Source organism: Symphalangus syndactylus, chromosome 10, assembly GCF_028878055.3.
Source record: "Symphalangus syndactylus isolate Jambi chromosome 10, NHGRI_mSymSyn1-v2.1_pri, whole genome shotgun sequence".
In the NCBI taxonomy this organism is placed as follows: domain Eukaryota; kingdom Metazoa; phylum Chordata; class Mammalia; order Primates; family Hylobatidae; genus Symphalangus; species Symphalangus syndactylus.
This window is the reverse complement of record NC_072432.2, coordinates 80,271,398-80,291,568: the sequence shown is the minus strand read 5'-3', so window position 1 is coordinate 80,291,568 and position 20,171 is coordinate 80,271,398. Positions and strand designations below refer to the sequence as shown.

Here is a 20,171-nt window from a genome sequence, read left to right as displayed (position 1 = left end):
CTCATTTTCTCAGCATATATGTTTGCCTTGAAATTTGGCTCAGATCTCCTGTCCTTAAAGACTGACATGTGAATGAATCATCTAATTAAATTGTAGTTGTTTTGGTGGCAGATTCCTTCCTCTGCCCTCTATCTTACTAAGTTAGATGGGATGCTCCCAAGGAGTATCTTTTTTCTTTAAAATTAGAAATGGCTACTAGATATGCATCTACATTTTATTTCCCATTTGGATTCTAATTAGGTAATAGGCTTGCTTCCCTGTGTTTATCTGAGCCTGGAAAAACATTTGAAAAAGATATTAGGAGGGGAAAAAGCACAACAGTGTAACTGTTTATATTTTGATTTGTCAGAGATAAGTTAGTAATCCATGGACAAAGCAGACACAAAGAGAAAGTGAGCATAAATTGTTTTACCACTCTGCACTTTATCACGAGGGATAGAAGGTGAGAAATTGGACAATGTCAAACCACAGTTAAAATATAATTTTAGAGATACCATAGAATCTACAAAGAATTAACAAGTGAGCCCCATAAGGAACCAACATTTAAATTTCTACCAAAGTATTGACAGCCAATCAGAAACAGCCAGAAAAACAGGAATGGATTCTTCACATGATTTTTTAATGGCCAGCATAAAAAGATTTAATAGAGCATGGAAAACTCATTTACTGAAGAAAACTTATGGTTTCAGTTTTAGCTGGATACATATGAAATTTGATCTAGACCTATGTTTCTCAACCTTTAATGTGGATATAAACTCACTTGAGCATCTTTCTGAGAATGTAGATTCTGATGTATTAGTTTGGGGGGTGGGTCCTAAAATTCTGCATTTCTGTTAAGCACACTAGTGATGTGATTATTAATAATTGATGGGCCAAACACATTTCCAGTGTCAACAATTTTTTAAAAAGTGAAATATGAAGAGTAAGCAAAAGCTATTAAATGAAAAAAAAAGACCTCATTCAAAAAAGGGAGGGAATATAAATTTGAAAAAATAAATCTTCAAAATTTGAAGTAAGGATAGGAAAGAGAAAGTTTGAACCTCAGGAATTAAAACAAAAAGGAGGGTCAATCCTGGAGGCTGACTATCTGAGCAACAGAACTTATAGTAATATGAATTGTAGGAATTATAGACAAAATAATAAAAAAAATCTCAAACTGAGTATCAAGAGTATATATAGCAGACCAGCCAATAAAAGAATAATGATCTAAAGAATGTTTTAAAATCTTGAGAAAAAAATTCATATCAACCAACTAACTAAACAAAGTTTATATAAAAAGAATATTTAGTCAGAGTTTGAGAGAAGCAAAACCACAAGATAAAGGTATGAGTAAACTACAGTATTTCCTATACAATTGTGGCAAAAGCTGGGAAAGTGAAGATCTGAAGGAGGAGGCTAATTAGAGACTGGAGTCATTTAATCAGTTTACCAAAAGCACCTACCTGTGTGGGAACGTTAGGGCTTTCATGAGAATTTGAGAACCCAAGCGCATCCAGCCCCTGAGGTGTGGGTAAGGAGCAGATGTGGCTGTCAAGAATCCTGGGAAAGTGTTGCATCTGTGTAGCTACCACCTCTGTGGTCCACATCCAAGTGTCTGGTTGTGAAACTGAGTCTGTTTTGGATACTAGGCATGACAGCTGTTAAGATGAGATATGCATGATGCAGAAGAATGAAGAGGAGGTAGTAACCGCCAGGACCTCTGAATATATTGACCACTATGTCTTACCTTTGAGAGTAAGGACCATCAATTCATTCCAATCTTCTAATATTGTACAGTTCCTCTTTTATCAACTCTAAACTGTAACCATATAGAAAAGGGAAATTTGGGGGAAATATTTTCCATTTTAACTAAGTTTACAATAACTTATCTTAGTAGAAAGGAATTCTTTAGCACTAATAGTCAAAATACCCTGGTTTTCAAATTGGTCTAAGAGCAAGTCTTACTAAGAATGTTGGTTTATATCTGTGTAGAAGACAACAGTGTCTTCTTGAGAATACAATTTTGAGTCAATTTCTCCAGATCTCCTGGTTTTATCTTGAAGCATCAGAGCCAGGAAAGCCTTGACAGAGTCATATTATTGGATTTCTCCTCCTTGGTCTTATCTTATTCTCACTCTTATAACAGAGAATCTGAAGAAACCCAAGAGCATGACTTGTCAGTATACTCAATCGAAATGCACTAACCAAACCATTTCTAAAATAAGACAAGACCATAGCATTTTATCAACTTATCGCATGTATTCCACAAAATTTTAGAAATGTTTTGCAGATAGAATTCAACTGATTGTGTTTGGCATAATGACTATTTTCTAAATTTATGCAGAAAAGATAAAATATGGCCATATTTTAAGAAAATTGTCCTGGATTCACCTCCAAGGAATTTTGTCACATATCTGCAATGACTGCAGAGATAATAGAGTGACTAGTATCTGAAAAGAGTGTTAAAATAATGCAAGCGGGTACATTATATAGAAAATCAAGGAAGTCATTTGTAGCCTGATTATAAGCATAGAGTTTCTGAGTGTCTTACTCTGTTTTGAAGGGTTAGTTGTGTGGAGATATGTAGGGAGACCCCCTGAAACTATTGCTATGGAATAAAAGATGAAATGCTCCCGTTTATTGTAAATACAAAATTGCATGCAGGATTGTGTAAAGACAATGCCAGGTTGGACTGCCAGAAAGAGCCAACAGCGCACGATGTGCTTCCCCCTGCAGGGAGCCTATGAATGGATGTGCAGTCAGGGAGGTTTCACATCACCAAGATTCCTATCCCAGAAAAGCAGATATTCATAGCTCTGGGAATGGAATGTGACCCTTGTGGGGAGCCTATAAATGGACGCATGGGGGGTGCCCATCCTTATGGATAAGATAGGGCTATAAACGCCCTCATCTTGCCATGGCTCTTCCAGGCCTCTTTAGGGTTAAGGCATGCTCCCTTCTGAGAATTTCTGGTCTAACCGGTTGTCTAGCTTCACGTCCTGTTTCCATGGATTGTTTGTAACCAGCTTTTGTTGCAACTGTTACTGCTGATTAACATCTTGCTAATCATAGGTTATGGAAAGACTGTGTTTCTGTTCTAAGGCTCTGTTAGAAATTACTGATGTACACTCTATATTGTAAATTCTTATCTCTGTATACTGTACTTCTACATACAAATGTACTGTACTTCTACATACAGATGTTATGTTAAAGAATTACTTCATCCCCATGTGACCATCTCACCTCATATAATCAAATGACCCTAAATCCCTCACTAACTTACCCCCACCCTCACTAAACTTAATAATAAATGCTGGTATATCCAGTTTATTGTTGGCACTGTGGGACCAGAAGGCGGTGACCCCCCGGACCCAGCTTTCACTATCTTGTGTGTGTCTATTATTTCTCAACCTGCCGATCCACCTGGGAACAAAGAGAGAGCCCCGTTGCATTGAGGGCTGCTGGCCAGATCCCGCAATAGAGATATGGTAACATTTTATACTCTTGTTAGAAATATGACACTGCAAATCCAGTTAACTAAGAAACCACATGTAGGACCGGGCGCAGTGGCGCACGCCTGTAATCCCAGCACTTTGGGGGGCTGTGGTGGGCGGATCACTTGAGGTCAGGAGTTCCAGACCAGTCTGGCCAATATGGTGAAGCCTCATCTCTACACAAAAAAAATTACCCAGGCATGGCAGCACATGCTTGAAATCCCAGCTACTTGGGAGGGTGAGACAGAATAACAGCTCCACCACAATCCAGCCTGGGCAACAGAGTGAGACTCAGTCTGAAAAACAACAGCAACAACCCCCCAATAAAACAACAAAAAATAAACAAACAAAACTCCATATGGTTATGGCAAAGGTTTCTTACTTGTATCTTTGTATTCTTTATAATGCCCATTATGTAACTCACTTAGGCCATGAATTAATTCAGTCAGTTTTTTATCACCGAGACCTAATGAACATTTTTTAAATTAATTTTCAAATTTTTTCATCAAGATAATCTTATGAATAAAATTTTATATTGTTGACGTAAATGCAGTGAAAACACATATCTTTAAATAGCAATTAGTATACTGTAAATATAAAAACATTTATATAGACTTACACAACTTAAAACCAGTCATACTTTTGAAAAGTTGATATAAGGCAGATGACTTAAAATAATAAATTAACATGTCGAGTGTATATATATATATATATATATATATATATCTGTATTTAAAAAGATCTAAAGGAGTTAATATATATTGAAATTTGGCAAATATTTTATTTTTTTATTTATAAAAATTATTCTTTCCATATAATAAATTAATACATGCATAAATCACAGTACAGTGTAAGTACAGCAGGTACGGAATTAAAAATATTGTTGGATAGATAATGCACAACATTCCATTACTAATTTATATTCATTAATTGCTTAAAAAAGTCACATTTATATGCATACTTTCATTTTGCATATGACAGCCTTATGATGCAGTCATTAATATAACCATTTTCCAGTGAGAAAGATAGGAGTTACTTGGTTTTCTCAAGTTGAAATTAAATTTAATTTTAATTCCTCAGATTCCTTTTCTCCTTCTTTTTAAAATAACAAGTCTCAGGAGTAAAAAAGGATTGTGGAAATTTTGAAGTGAGTGCTCACTTGTGCCCCAGGGAAATTAAGAGAGGATTCAGAGAGGGTGAAATGGAAATGAACATTGAGTGAAATACAGGAATTTTAGCTAAGAGAAGACATTGTGAGAAGCAAATTTTATTATCAGAATCAATGTGCAAAGGAGAATGAGTTGGAAATTTACCTGGACAAAGAAATAATAAATCAAGGTAGAAGGGTATTATGATGAAAGAAAGAAATGTAACACAGTGGAAGAAGGCTCTGGGTGCTAACTAGAAAAATTATCTTGTGATACTTTCTGTTTTTTTGTGACTTTAAAATATTTAATTTTACAACAACAAGATGACTTTATTGTTATAAAGCAGAAAATGTTTGCTACCAATTCAAACATGAAAGAAAATGACATTTATACATGCCACGTGTAAAAGTTCAACTCTTTTACATGTGGCATGTATAAATGTATAAACTCAACTCTTTCTACAGACACTGTGACAGAACAATTATGAAAGTGTCCAAAAGGCTGAATGACCTCCTGAAGGGAAAAATAAATTTTATTGCAACAGAAAAAGAATATGTATTAATATTTTGAATAATTTTGAGAAAATATATAGAGAGTAGATTAAAATAAAAAAATTGGCATGATTGATCGACTGTATAGAAATGATACATTACTTTCCTAATGTAAATGGCATAGTTTGAGATTTGTCACAGGATGACAAAAATGAGTATTTTAATACAGTAAATCTAGATGTTTTAAAAGTCTTGTTGTAAATGGATAACTTGCTAATTCCTTAGGTTCATCATGATTTATATAAAAGTCTTTGTATGTGGTTTATCCATTATCCATTACATTCTTAGAAAAAGAGCAGGAAGTCATGTCAGCAGATATGGTTGAGTAAAAATCTCCTAAAATCCTCTCCTCCATTAAATCATTAAGAATACTACTAAACATTGTCAAAGTCAACTTTTAAAACTCTGAAATTTACTAAGATCTTGTAGCAATTTAAGAAGCATTTAGTCAAAAAAAGTAGCTGGATCTCAGTAAAATATAGTGAGTATTTTTACATTTTAACTTGCTGTATTTCCATTCCAAACGCTTCTGCTCCATTGTAGTCTTAAAGCCCAACATTCCACTGTGTACTGTGGCTCATGCCTGTAATCCAAACACCTTGGAAGGTGGAGTCAGGTGGATCACTTGACCCAGGAGTTCAAGACTAGCCTGAGCAACTTAGGAAGACCCTGTCTCTACAAAAAATAAATAAAAATAACAGTAACTAGCCAGGCATGGTGACACTAGTCTCAGCTACTCAGGAGGCTGATATGGGAGGATCGCTTGAGCCCAGGAGGTAAAGGCTGCAGTGAGCCATGAATGCACTCCTGCCCTCCAGACTGGGCAACAGAGTAAGACTCAACCTCAAAAACAAACAAAACAAAACAAAACAACCGCTTTCCAAAACCAACAATCTAACAGCCATGGTAGTCATGTAAATCAGTAGCCTATCAGCTCATAGCAGGAGTAGAATAGATTTAGATTTGTCCAAAAGCCCCATTCTCAGAATATTATTATTATGACCTCTACAGCAGTTCCCTGGAAACCCCCATTGTTTTTATGTGACCTAATGCAGAGCTTGCTAACTGCAAACAATTTTTTCCAAGGGTACATTTTGGAAAGGATTAGTGGTAATTGCTAAATTTGCAGCTACCTGAGGCAGTGATACCAGGTAGGACAAACATGAAGGCAACTAAAAAACTTACAAGTAAAACCTGAGGATTCACATGTCCTTAGGAAGCTTTAAACAGCATCAGTATATTTATGGCAATCTAGAAAGACACAAACATGTACAGGGCTGTGGGTATACCCAGGCAATACATGAGAAGTCCCTAATTTCTTGCATCTGGCTAACCTGGAGACAATTCACAAGCAGGAATTAAAGTCGTAATTGTCAATTGCCTATTGGAGCATTTGAAGACATGATTCAACACGCAAAGGAAGCCCATTGGCAAAGTCTGGGCAGCTCAATAGTTTAAGATACTTAAGGAAGTTTCTAATCATCAGTGACAACTACACTAATAAGCAGAGAATTTGGCAGTTATATGTATCATAGTACAGACTTTACAGAATTCGTTCAGGAAAATCACTGTACAAATAACAAACAACAACAAAGCAATGGCAACAAACAGCAGCAACAATACAAGACACTGAAATGTGGCTTCTAGAGTTGCCATCTATGCTATGTGTCCCTAAATCAGCAAAGGAAGTTACGAGAATGGTGTTTCACCAAATAAAGAATATCAATACAAAGATAGAAATTGTAAAAAAAAGAAACAAATATAAATTCTAGAATTGCAAAGTACAGTAACTGAAATGAAAATTTATGGAGAAACTCAACATCAAACTTAAGCTAGAAGAAGAATTGGTGAATAAAACAAAAGGATTAATTAACATTATCCAATCTGAGAAACAGAAAGACAAAAAATAAAGTAAATTAAGAGCATCAGGACATGTGGGACCAACAAGTGGCTCAATATTTACACAATGAGATTTCAAGGAGAGAAGATAGAGAAAGAAATAGAAAAAAAATAAAAAAATAATTACCAAAATTTTCTCAAATTTGATGAAAGCTATTAATTTACACATCTGAGAAACTCAACAAACTTTAAGTGATATAAACACAGTGAGATCCACTCATAGGGGCACATCATTATCAAACTGTCAAAAGCTAAATGGAAAGAAAGGATCTTTAATACTCTGAGAGAAGCAACTCATAACACACAGTATTATACTACACAATACTATAAGACAATTAGACCTAACAGGCTTCTATTTAATACTCCTTTTCTACAGCAGCAAAATGCATATTCTTCGTAAGCACACATGGAACATTTTATGGGGCTGATCATATTTGAGGTCATTAAACCCATCTCAATAATTTTGAAAGAATTAAATCATATAATAAAATTACAAACCTAATAAAATTACAAATTAACTACAGTAGGAAAATTTGGAAAATCACAGTAACAGGAGAATTTAACAACACATTTCTAAGTAATTAACCGGTCGAAAAATAAATCACAAGAAAAATTAGAAAATATTTTGTGGTGAGTTAAATTGAAAATATAATATTCCCAAACTTGTGGGATGTGACTTAGGTAACACTTAGGAGGGTATCTATAGCTGTGAAGTCCTATATTGAAAAAGAAGAAATATCTCTAATAACTGAACTTTCCAACTTAAGAAACTAGAAAATAAATAAACTAAACTCAAAGCAAGGAAAAAGAAATAATGAAATTATAAGTAAAATAAATGAAATAGAAAACAGAAAAACAAGAGAGAATCAACAAAACAAAAAATTTGTTATTTGAAATAATCAGCAAATATTGATAATGGTTTAGGTAGACTGACAAAGCGAAAAGAAAAAAAATCGAATTAATAAAACCAGGAATGATAAGAGGGCATATAACTAACAAATTTACAGAAATAAAAAAAATTATAAGAGAATATTAGGAACAATTGCACGCCAACAAATCAGATAGCATGAACAAAATGAGCCTATTTCTAAAAAGAGAATAACTGTGGAAACTGACTCAAGATCAAATAAAAAATATGAATAGACCTATAAGAAGCAGAAAAATTAAATTTGAAATTTAACAATTTCCTTCATCCTCACACGCACACACACCAAAAGCCCAGACCCAGATAGCTAAACTGGGGTACCTAACAAACAAAAATTCATAAAAAGCATTATTGTCAGTCTTTCACAGACTTTTTCAAACATTAGGAGAAGACAATACTTGCCAATCCATCCTTTGATGCAGTAAAATCCTAAGAACTAAAAACAAAGACCTTCATAGGAATAGAACACTATGGGCCAAGGTCCTTTATGGATATAGACACAAAAACTTCCAACAAAATGTTAGCAAATTAAATCTAGCAACATATGAAATGAATTACATACTATGATTTAGTGGATTTTTTCCACTATTACAAAATTAGTATATTAGTTTTCTATTGCTGCTGCAGAAAATTACCAGAAACTTAGTGGTCTAAAACACAAATTTGTATCTTAGATTTGTGTAGGTTAGAACTCCCAGATAGGTCCCACTGGGTTAAAATATAGGTCTTGGCAGATCTACATTCCCTTCTGGAGACTGTAAGGGAGAATCCATTTCACTATATCTGCTCAGGGGGGTTCATTCATTCATTCATTTATTCTAATAATATTTATGTAGTTAGGATACATGCTATGTACTATTCTGGGATCTTGGGTACTTGAGGCAATTAAGGAAACAAATAATTTCTCTTATCAATACTAGTTGAAGGATTTAGACAATAAACAGGAAATTTAAAAATAAGTTGCTAATTTTTTGTTGTTGTTTGTTGAGATCTAGACACTGCAATGACAATGCAGAGCAGGATAAATGAAGGTTGGGGTGTGGGCTAGTTTTAAATTTTAAAATTAAGTTGTAATTTTTTAAATTGTGGACAGCTTTATTGGGAAAGTGACATTTTACCGAAGATTAACAAAGGAGTCAAGAGACTGTGTCATGATGTGGTCTGGGAGATGAGAATTCTGCACAGAGGAGATTGCCTGTTTCCAAGCTGTAAGATAGAAAGACACTCAGTAAATGTAATCAATAGCCCAGTAACCAATATGGCTGGTAAAGAATAAGCAACAACAAGGGAGAAGGAGTTCAAGAGCTGTAACAGGGCAGAGTGATAATAGGGCTTATAATTTTATTTGAATGGTTTTGGCTTTTTCTCTAAGTGACATAGAAAGACACTGCAGGTTTATGAGCAGAGACTTAGTGTAATCTGACTTAATCTGTTAATAGAATTACTCTGGGTACTGTTTTGGGAATAGTCTATAATAGCAATAGCTCTTCTTGACCCCATTCCCCTTATGTTCAATCTATCATTCACATTTTCTACTAGAAAGGCCTTTATAAAACATAAAGTACATAATGCTGTTCTCTAGTGCAAAACTCTGTGGTGAGTATTTATTGAAATAAAATAGTTGTGCCCTATAGTGTTCTGTGTTATCCAGTCCCTGCCTCCCCCTTTAGCCTCATCTAATGTCACTCATCCCATCTGTCACTGTGCTCCAACCATATTAATATTTCCTTTTCAGGAAATACAGCTATTTCAGACAGATATTTTATACAGATTTCTTTTATTCTGCCTGAGAGCAATTATGTACACTCTTTTGCAGATTAAATCTTACATGTTCTTAAAGTCTCAACTTAAATGTCACACACTCAGGAAGGCTTTCTCTGAACACTAAATTGAGTTAGGTTTCCTGATATAATTGTTCAATGTTATCAGTCTTCCCTCATTCATTGTGAGCTCCATGGTAATAAGGATTATGTTCCATTCGGTTTCTCTTACAGTAGTTGAACCTGGAATCAGTTATTTTCTCTATCCACAGAAAGTATGTCAACCCAGTTCCATCTCACACTTTCTAATTATATGAATTATAGCATAACATTGATAAAGAATGAACACATTTTAGCAAAGCTAAGTGACCATTAGAGGTATAATTCAACTTCTCTGACTGACAAATTTCGTTCATTTCTCATTATCAAGTGATATATTTTTGTAATGAGTACTTGGGTTTTACATAAACATGCATTTTAAAGTGAGAATGTATGATAAATATCAAAGTAACACATTAAGGCTCTTACGTAACGTATCTTGCTTTTTTTTAGTTTCTTTCTTTAGTAGACTTTATCTTGTGGAACTCTGTCTCACTTTTTAATAGCATTTTATTCTACATTGGTACGGTAATTACCTTGACTTTCACTGAGAACACCCAATATTAAGCAAAACTTGCCATAATATTATGGGGTCATTTTAATTCTCTTTGTCTTCAAAAATTTGTCAAGAAAGCAAGCTAAGAGCATTTCTTTCAATTTTACAGATATAATTGAAATATAACTGCATCTCACAAATGATGGAAAAGATGAATAACAATAAAACCAATTTTTACATTTTAGATAAGATTTGTTTAATATAAATGGCCAAGGTGTGGCAGATACTCATGCATGCATCTTGAACGTAATTTGGTTTCAATGTGCAGAGGATTTTAGAAAATTATGCAGGCATTGGAAATTCTGTTGAATGCCTATGCTCTCTTTTGACAAAGATTTTTAAAAGGATTACTCTAAATAATTTTTAAATCAATAAGTAATTATGTTTTTTTTCCCAATCATGTAAATATTGACTAGAGGAAGATATATACCTTGTCTCTATTTCTGGGAAAGAATGCTTTGATTGCTGTTTGTCATTTCATGTTAAATAAATTCATATATTTGTTAAAAGAAGTGACACTAAATGCTTAAAAGAGATACCCATTGACTTTACATTGTTTTGCTGGGACTTACAGCAAGATAGTCTGGCTTTCTTTTTACTACTTGGTCTTTGCATATCAGTTTTGTAAGAGATATAATCAGACAATATATTAGTGTGTTTTTTGAGATATTAATATGAGAGCCTGACAGCATTATATCTAATGTTTATATCACCATAAAATTGGTTTATAGTGACACAATTAGTAATGTTAAACCTAGCTATTATAAGAAGTAGTACTGATTGTTCCACAGTAAATCTCACTTTATAGTGACATAAATGAACAATATTTGTGCCATCATGGTTTATGGCATCAAGTAATCTCACGGGAACAAATAACAGTTACCCTGAATGCTCTAATCTTACAGATAAACTTTCCATTCATGTTACATTTTAAATCAGTATTATTATGATTCACATGCTCTTTTGACTACCTAAAGTTATGAAGGTTTATTTTCTAGCAAAAATATCACAAGTTACATACTTTGAAATATTTTGTATCATTAAAATTTTAAATATTATTTTTTCTTCTGAATGGTATTTGGATATTTTACATTCTCATTAGGATATGAAAGAAGAGCATTTGCATTTTACTTATGTACTTTTTTGCATAAGTCATTTTGTGATGATAGTATAACCTGTATTTTAAACAAGTTTTATTCAAATGCAAGTTTTCTTTTAACACATAGTATATTCATGCCAGTAATACTCAAAGTCATGGATGTTTAATTAAATTATTGTAAATCAATTGGTGTTTACAATACCATAACTACATTAGTCCATTCTCACGCTGCTATAAATAACTGCATGAAACTGGGTAATTTATAAAGGAAAGAAGTTTAATTGGCTCATAGTTCTGCATGGCTGAGGAGGCCTCAGAAAACTTACAATCATGGCAGAAGGGTAAGCAAACATGTCCTTCTTCACATGATGGCAGAAAGGAGAAGTGTAGACTGAAAGGGTTGTGGAGGAACCTCTTACAAAAACCATCAGATCTCAGGAGAACTTACTCACTGTCATGAGAACAGCATGGAGGTAACATGCCCTGTGATTTAATGATCTCCCACCTAGTGCTTCCCACAACACGTGGGGATAATGGGAACTACAATTCAAGATGAGATTTGGGTGGAGTAACAGCCGAATCATATAATTTCACCCATGGCCCTCCCAAATCTCATGTCCTCACTTTTCAAAACACAATCATGCTTTCCCAGCATTCTCCCAAAGTCTTAACTCATTTCAGCATTAACTCAAAAGTCCATAGTCCAAATTCTCATCTGAGACAAGGCAAGTTCCTTCCTCCTATGAGCCTGTAAAATCAAAAGCATGATATTTACTTCCTAGATACAATGGGTGTACAGGCATTAGCTAAATTCATCCATTTGAAATGAAAGAAACTTGCCAAAACAAAGGGGATACAGGATCCATGCAAGTCCAAAATCCAATAGGTCAGTCATTAAACCTTAAAGTTACAAAATGATCTCCCTTGACTCAATGTTTCACATCCAGGTCATGCGTATACAAGAGGTGGGCTCCCATGGCCTTGGGCAGCTCTGCCTCTGTGGGTTTTCTGGGTACAGCCCCCTCTGGACTGCTTTCATGGGCTGATGTTGAGTGCCTCTGGCTTTTCCAGGCGCACAGTACAAGCTGTCAGTGGATCTACCATTCTCGGTTCTAGAGGATGGTAGCCTTCTCCTCCCAGATCCACTAGGTAGTGTCCCAATAGGGACTCTGTGTGGGAGTTCCAACCCCACATTTCCCTTCCGCACTGCCCTACCAGAGGTTCTCTGTGAGGACTCCACCCCTGCAGCAAACTTCTGCCTGCACATTCGGGTATTTCCACATCTTCTGAAATCTAGACAGAGGTTCCCAAACCTCAATTCCAGACTGCACCAGCAGGCTCAACACCACGAGGAAGCTGTCAAGGCTTGAGGCTTGCACTCTCTGAAGCCATGGTCTGAGCTGTGCCTTGGTCCCTTTTAGCCAGGGCTAGAGTGGCTAGGATGCAGGGCACCAAGTCCCTAGGCTGCACACAGCAGGGGGACCTGGACCTTGCCCACAAAAGCATTTTTTTTTCTCCTAGGGCTCTGGGCCAGTGACGGTAGGGCTGCCACAAAGGTCTCTGTCATGTCCTGGAGACATTTTCCTTATTGTCTTGGTAATTAATATTCTGGTCTTCATCACTTATGCAAATTTCTATAGCAGTCTTGAATTTCTGCCCAGAAAATGGATTTTCCTCTTCTACTGCATTATCAGGCTGCATATTTTCCAAACTTTTATGCTCTGTCACTTTTTGAATGCATTTCTGCTTAGAAATTTCTTCTGCCAGATATTCTAAATTATCTCTCTCAAGTTCAAAGTTCCACAGATCTCTAAGGTAGGGGCAAAATGCTGTCAGGCTTTTTGCTAAAGCAAAGCAAGAGTGACCTTTACTCCAGTTCCGAACAAGTTCCTCATCTTTCTCTGAGACCACCTCAGCCTGGACTTCATTGTCAATATCAGTATCAACATTTTGGTCAAAGCCATTCAACAAGTCTCTAAGAAGTTTCAAACTTTCCCACATCTGTTTTCTTCTGAGCCCTTTAAAATGTTTCAGCCTCTGCTTGTTACCCAGTTTCAAAGTTGCTTCCATATTATTGGGTAGCCTTGTAACAGCACCCCACTCTCTGTGGTACGAATTTACTGTATTAGTCTGTTCTCCCTTAGCTGTAAAGAGCTCTCTGAGACTGGGTAATTTATAAAGGAAATAGGTTTAATTGATTCACAGTTCCACAGGGCTGGGGATGTCTCAGGAAACTTACAATCATGGTGGAAAGGGAAGCACACAATGCCAAGAAGGAGAAGTGCAGAGTGATTTGGGGGTGGGGGGGGCTCCTTATAAAACCATCAGATCTCAGGAGAACTCACTATCATGAGAACAACATGGAGGTAACCTCCCCCATGATTCAATGACCTCCTGCTGGGTCCCTCCCACAACACATGGGGATTATGGGAAATACAATTCAAGATGAGATTTGAGTGGGAACACAGCCTAACCATATCAATAAAGTTGACTAAATAACATATTAATTGAATTGTTATTTGTCAATTTTATTTGTCAGGATAGATATGATATAGTTTGATATTCAATACAACAATCTTACTGATATAGAACATGACTAGTTCTTGTTTATAACATTTTGGTCAAATCATTAGACACTTGTTTTCCATAAAGGAATTATGGAAGCCAAGAAAGCCTTCATTATCTTATCATTGCATCATATTGAAATATCGGGGGAACCTGTCCCCAATAGTCACGTAGGTTCTTTTCTATTTTCCCTAAGTGTCAGCCCATCTGAGAAATAAAGGGACAGAGTACAAAAGACATATATTTTAAAGCTGGGTTTCCAGGGGGAGACATCACATGTCAGCAGGTTCCGTGATGCCCCCTGAGCCATAAAACCAGCAAGTTTTTTTAGTGATTTTCAAAAGGGGAAGGAGTGTACGAATAGGGTGTGGGTCACACAGATCACATGCTTCACAAGGTAACAAGATATCACAAGGCAATGGAGGCAGGGCCAGATCACAGGACCACAGGACCAGGGCGAAATTAAAATTGCTAATGAAGTTTTGGGCATGCATTGTCATTGATAACATCTTATCAGGAGACAGGGTTTGAGAGCAGACAACCAATCTGACCAAAGTTTATTAGGCCGGAATTTCCTCATCCTAATAAGCCTGGGAGCACTACGGGAGACCAGGGCTTATTTCACCCCTACAACTGCAACTGTAAAAGATGGCTGCCCCTGAAGCAGCCATTTCAGAGGCCTACCCTCAGGGATGCATTCTCTTTCTCAGAGATGTTCCTGCTGAGAAAAGGAATTCAGTGAAATTTCTCCCATTTGCTTTTGAAAGAAGAGAAATATGGCTCTGTTCCATATGGCTCACTGGCAGTCAGAATTTAAGGTTATCTCTCTTGTTCTCTGAACATTGCTGTTATCCTGTTCTTTTTTCAATGTGCCCAGATTTCATATTGTTCAAACACACATGCTCTACAAATAATTTGTGCAGTGAACGCAATCATCACAGGGTCCTGAGGGGACATGTGTCCTCCTCAGCTTACGAAGATGATGGGATTAACAGATTAAAGTAAAGACAGGCATAGGAAATCACAAAGGTATTGATTGGGGAAGTGATAAGTGTCCATGAAATCTTCACACTTTAAGTTCAGAGATTGCAGTAAAGACAGACGTAAGAAATTATAAAAGTATTAATTTAGGGAACTAATAAATGTCCATGAAATCTTCACAATTTCTGTTCTTTTGCCATGGCTTCAGCCGGTCCCTCTGTTCGGGGTCCCTGACTTCCTGCAACATTGAAAAGGTTACAGAATTCCAGAGGCTCCCAAACTGGCAATTACATGCTTTGGCTAAGAAGCAATATGTATTACTTCTGATCACAAAATACTGGCTTTCATTAGTCACATTGCCACTTTCAGCTGCGTGAAACTAAAACATGCGGTTACACATGTGCCTCAAAGATGTGAACAGATAGTATTATTAATGTATTAGAAATGTCTACCATTCATTGGAGCATTGGTCTATCATATGTTAAAATAAACATATACGTTTCCATCATTACTTATTAAAAAACAAGATGCTATAAGCTATTAAGTAAATCAACTTTCTCTTGTAAACTGAACAGTTTCAAAAATTTTGCAATTCTTTATAGACATTAAAACATTATTATATTTGTGCTTTATTTATGAGTAAATGGAACAAGCATTCTTAGAAATAATTGCTTCAATATAAAAGAATCCATTGTATTCACGGGTTCATTTCACATACCTGGCAGCATGTGATTCATTACATTAAATTATGTTAATGTATTTTTAATATTTGAAAAGATGTTATATATCTAAAATGTTGTTATTGGTTAATTTTCTTTAGTGTAATACTTTGGATAATACTTATGATTTGAATCATATATTGTTTACACTAATATTTTATTGTTGATTCAACTCTTCCTTCATTATTTTCTTTATATTAAATGATATTGCTTGCAGCCCCTTTTGTTCCAAAACCATACATTTTCTAGTTCATGTTGTAACTATGGTACCACGGAATTGAAAACTCAAAAAAAGTATCTGATTCTAGCTGGCTAAATGGGAAAAGAGATATTTATCTGATAGAGAACTGGACTGTGTGAGTATCAGTAGAACTCATGATGGCAAAAGGAGAGAAAAAAAATGACCAACATGCATTTTCCTGTTAGATGATAGGCTTGGGTTAAAAAACGTCAAGGAGAAATTTGTATACATACCTTCTGTAAATGATCTGACAGAGATCAGAAAACAACAGTGAGGAGGCCACGAACAGCAGAATTTCGTAGATGTTTGCAATAAACTCAGAAATATTTGCTTATATTTTGTAATCTGTACTGACAAGCTGAGATAAATGGGAGAATGCATACACATTTTCAACTTTTACATTTTATGTTTGTTTGTTGGAGAATGTATCTGAGTTTATAGGAAAGTTATGAGGAATGTAAAAGTTCAAGTGTAGGATTTTCTTTCTTCTCAGTAATTAAACCATGTCTAGTATGCCTTTTCCTTAATCTCATCTGATTTATGTTTGACCCAAGAAGTAATTTATTCAAGTTTTACAAAATGTTCTACTTGTTCATGAAGATTTCTATGTGTTCCTGAATGGATTACTTACTGAGTTATTCTTATGATAATCTTCATTTTTCATAAGTCAATTTTTATATTACTCTCTCTTGTTCTATTGCTTTAAATTTCTATATTGAACAAAGCAGTCCTCAGGAGCAAAATGTATTCATGAGTGTGTGGTGACTTGCTGACATTGATGCTAAATTATTTAAGTTGCTTGGAGGATAAAAGTTGCTTGAAGTTTATGTAGTATTTTTAAAAGCATTGTTTCTGTTCACATTTTTAAGCTAAAAGATAAATTCCTGCAATATCTTCAATATACCTCAATAAATAGAAACTGATTTATTATATCCCGTATTTGTTTTACTATTTAAATAAGTGATTAATCTTATTTTATTTTAATGATTAGCTTATTTTACCTTTTCTGCTGAAATTTCACTATGTTTCCTTTTTTCTTTCACTCCCTAAATAATGTTAGGGGGAATTTCTGATCCCCTGGCCTGCCCACGGTTATTTTCTGTTCTCTGTCAGATCATTTGCAGGAAGGGCACACGTAAATTTCTGTTTTACTTTTAACAAATTTTCTTTTATTGGTTAACTTAAACATGAAGCTAAAATGTTTATAAATACACAAGATATTTATCAGATTATGTATGGGCTACAAATAACCTCCTATTTTAGTGAACAACGTAGCTAGAAGCCTGGATTCCACACAGTTTTGCTAATAACTAACTATAAGACTTTAGAAATGTCACATAACCTCAACGGAATTCACTGTTTTAATCTGAGAAGTGAAAATAAAATTTCGAGATTATCTCCAAGTATTTTTACAATCAGTTTTACATCAGTATGATACAAGTGCTGGAATTAATGAACCAATATTGACATATTATTATTAACTAAAGTCAATTTTGTTCATAATTTCTTAGTTTGTACCTAATGCCACTTTTGTTTCAGGATCCTATCCAGGAAAACACAGTATATTTAGGTGTCATGTCTTCTGTTGATTTCTAAAGGCTTCTTCCTTTCTCTCTTTCTCCCCACCCCTTCTCCTTCCCCTTCCCCTTCCTTCCTTCCTTCCTTTCCTCCTTTCTCTTTTGTTTTCTTTCTCTTTCTTTCTTTTCCTTTCTTTCTTCCTTCCTTCTTTCATTTTCTTTCTTCTTTCTTATCTCCTTTCCTTTTCTTTGTCCTTTCATTTTTCCTTTCCTCTTTCTTTTTCCCTTTCCTCTCCTCCCTTCCCCTCTCCTCTCCTTTCCTTTTTCCTTTCATATATCATTTTCTTCCTTTCCTTTTCTTTTTGATGACTAGACAATTTCTAGTAGCACTGGCCAGAAATTTTGTGTAATGTTCCTTTATTGGTATTTGTCTGATGTTTGTGTTTTGATTACATTTGTGTGATAGGTTTGGGTAAGAAGGCTACAGAGGTAAAGTTTTGTTTCCATAAGATCATACTAAGCATGACTTTTTGTAGAAGTTGACCTTGATTGAGGTAGCATTTGTCAAGTTTCTCCACTATAAAATTACTACTTTATACCCATTAGATTGACATTGCATTGCCTTATTTCCTCTTTTATTTTAGTTCTATCTATCTATCTATCTATCTAACTCCTATTTAAATTATATTTGGTGTATGATCATTTGTTTTGTATCCATTTTTCTTTCTAAGGAAACAATATGAAGTTTGTGAAAAGATAAACTGTATTCTAGATTACATCTTCTTTACTTAGATGCTTTAACCTAATTAAGTTACCTAAAAGTAGAAGATCAAACTATCCTACTTTTACATAACACTAAGATTTGAATATAACTTTTTGTGACAGAGTATATATTGTATTTCACATATGAGTTTTTCATACATATGATGTGCTAATTTACAGAGTGTAGTATACTAATCTCACTCTCAAATCTGTACAATCTTAAGATAATCTCTAAAATACTGATTCCCTGGCTCTCTCCCTCAATATGTAAGTTTAGTTAAAATTTTGTGTGGTGCCTAGAAATAAGCATTTCTAACAAGCACTCCAGTCAGTTATGATATTGGTGGTTCAGAGACCACACTTCTAAAAACATTAGGTGTAATATTTAAAAATGTTAGGTTTATCATCACCAATATTGAAATTTTACCCTATTTTCAACTTTTTTTATCTGTGTGATTTTGAGCAACTTACTTTTTGTCTCAATATATCAATTTATCTGAAAAGTGAAGGTTATATAGAACTTTACACGGATAATGTGGCTAATACAGCATTTAGCCCAGTTCCTAATATATATTGAGTCATGAATAAATTCCAGATCTTATTTTTAAGCAAGAAATATTCATCTTTTTCAATTGTTTTTTTCTAATTACCTTTAGACTTTGTACAGTAAATATTATATTTTTCGAATTGCATTCTATGGCTTTCAAAACTACAACCATATTAATTCTAAATTGTGCCACTTCTCCCAATATCACAATAAACCTAAAATTTGTAATAATACATAAAACATTTGGAATAATATTTTCTTTATGCATCATAAAGAAAATTAAAGCTCTCTACAGGGAAATGTGATATTAAGAATTAAACAATCAGGCTATGAGCTGAAAGGTAAACTTTCAAGCTAACATTGTCCTAAGTCATTACATTTCCTTTAAGATAAGAAAATAAAGTGTCTGTTTCCTATGAGAATGACAATACCTGACATCATGTAATAGTTAAAAACATTTACTAATTTGGTAATGCATAGAATTTCAACACAAACGCTCTTTCCCTCGGAGCGGGCGGCGGCGGCGGCGGCCTGTGCAGCAATGACCAAGAAAAAGGCTCCAGATCTTCACGGGAAGAAGGAGGAGCTGCTGAAACAGCTGGACGACCTGAAGGCGGAGCTGTCCCAGCTGCGCGTCGCCAAAGTGACAGGCGATGCGGCCTCCAAGCTTTCTAAGATCCGAGTCGTCCGGAAATCCATTGCCCGTATTCTCACAGTTATTAACCAGACTCAGAAAGAAAACTTCAGGAAATTCTACAAGGGCAAGAAGCACAAGCCCCTGGACCTGCGGCCTAAGAAGACACGCGCCATGCGCCGCCGGCTCAACAAGCATGGGGAGAAACTGAAGCCCAAGAAGCAGCAGCGGAAGGAGCGGCTGTCCCGGCTGCGGAAGTACGCGGTCAAGGCCTGAGGGGCGCATTGTCAATAAAGCACAGCTGGCTGAGACAAAACAAAAAAAAAAGGATTTCAACACAAACATGATTTTTATCATGTAAATTGTCAGAACACGGAAACACAGAGATTCTCAGGGAAATGCCTTAGGTTATGTAATAAATCTAAATCTCGTAGCTACAAACAGCATGTTGCGCAGAAAGACAGAAAATTCAAAAAGTATTTTTTTGAGTCTGATAACAGAGAATGATGACCTCATTAACAGAAGTACTGTGCTAAACGGTTCTGTTTTGGAATAGACGGGCTGTAAGTTATATTTGTATGTTTGAACATTTATAGTTTGAAGTAAAGTTAGCATATTTTCATTAAGCCTTCTCAGTGGCTTTTCTTTGAGTCATCTTTATTAAAAAAAAGCAATAAAAATGAGCTGAGGATCAT

At 35.2% G+C, this 20,171-nt stretch overlaps 1 protein-coding gene across 1 annotated transcript; it reads left to right on the top strand.

Moving 5' to 3' along the window:
• The first annotated feature begins 19,378 nt into the window (after positions 1-19,378).
• On the top strand, positions 19,379-19,803 carry LOC129492333 (large ribosomal subunit protein uL29-like). Its single transcript, XM_055297526.2, has one exon. It carries the CDS (start codon positions 19,384-19,386, stop codon positions 19,750-19,752), a length of 369 nt encoding a protein of 122 aa, XP_055153501.1. The 5' UTR covers positions 19,379-19,383; the 3' UTR covers positions 19,753-19,803.
• Positions 19,804-20,171: the final 368 nt, after the last annotated feature.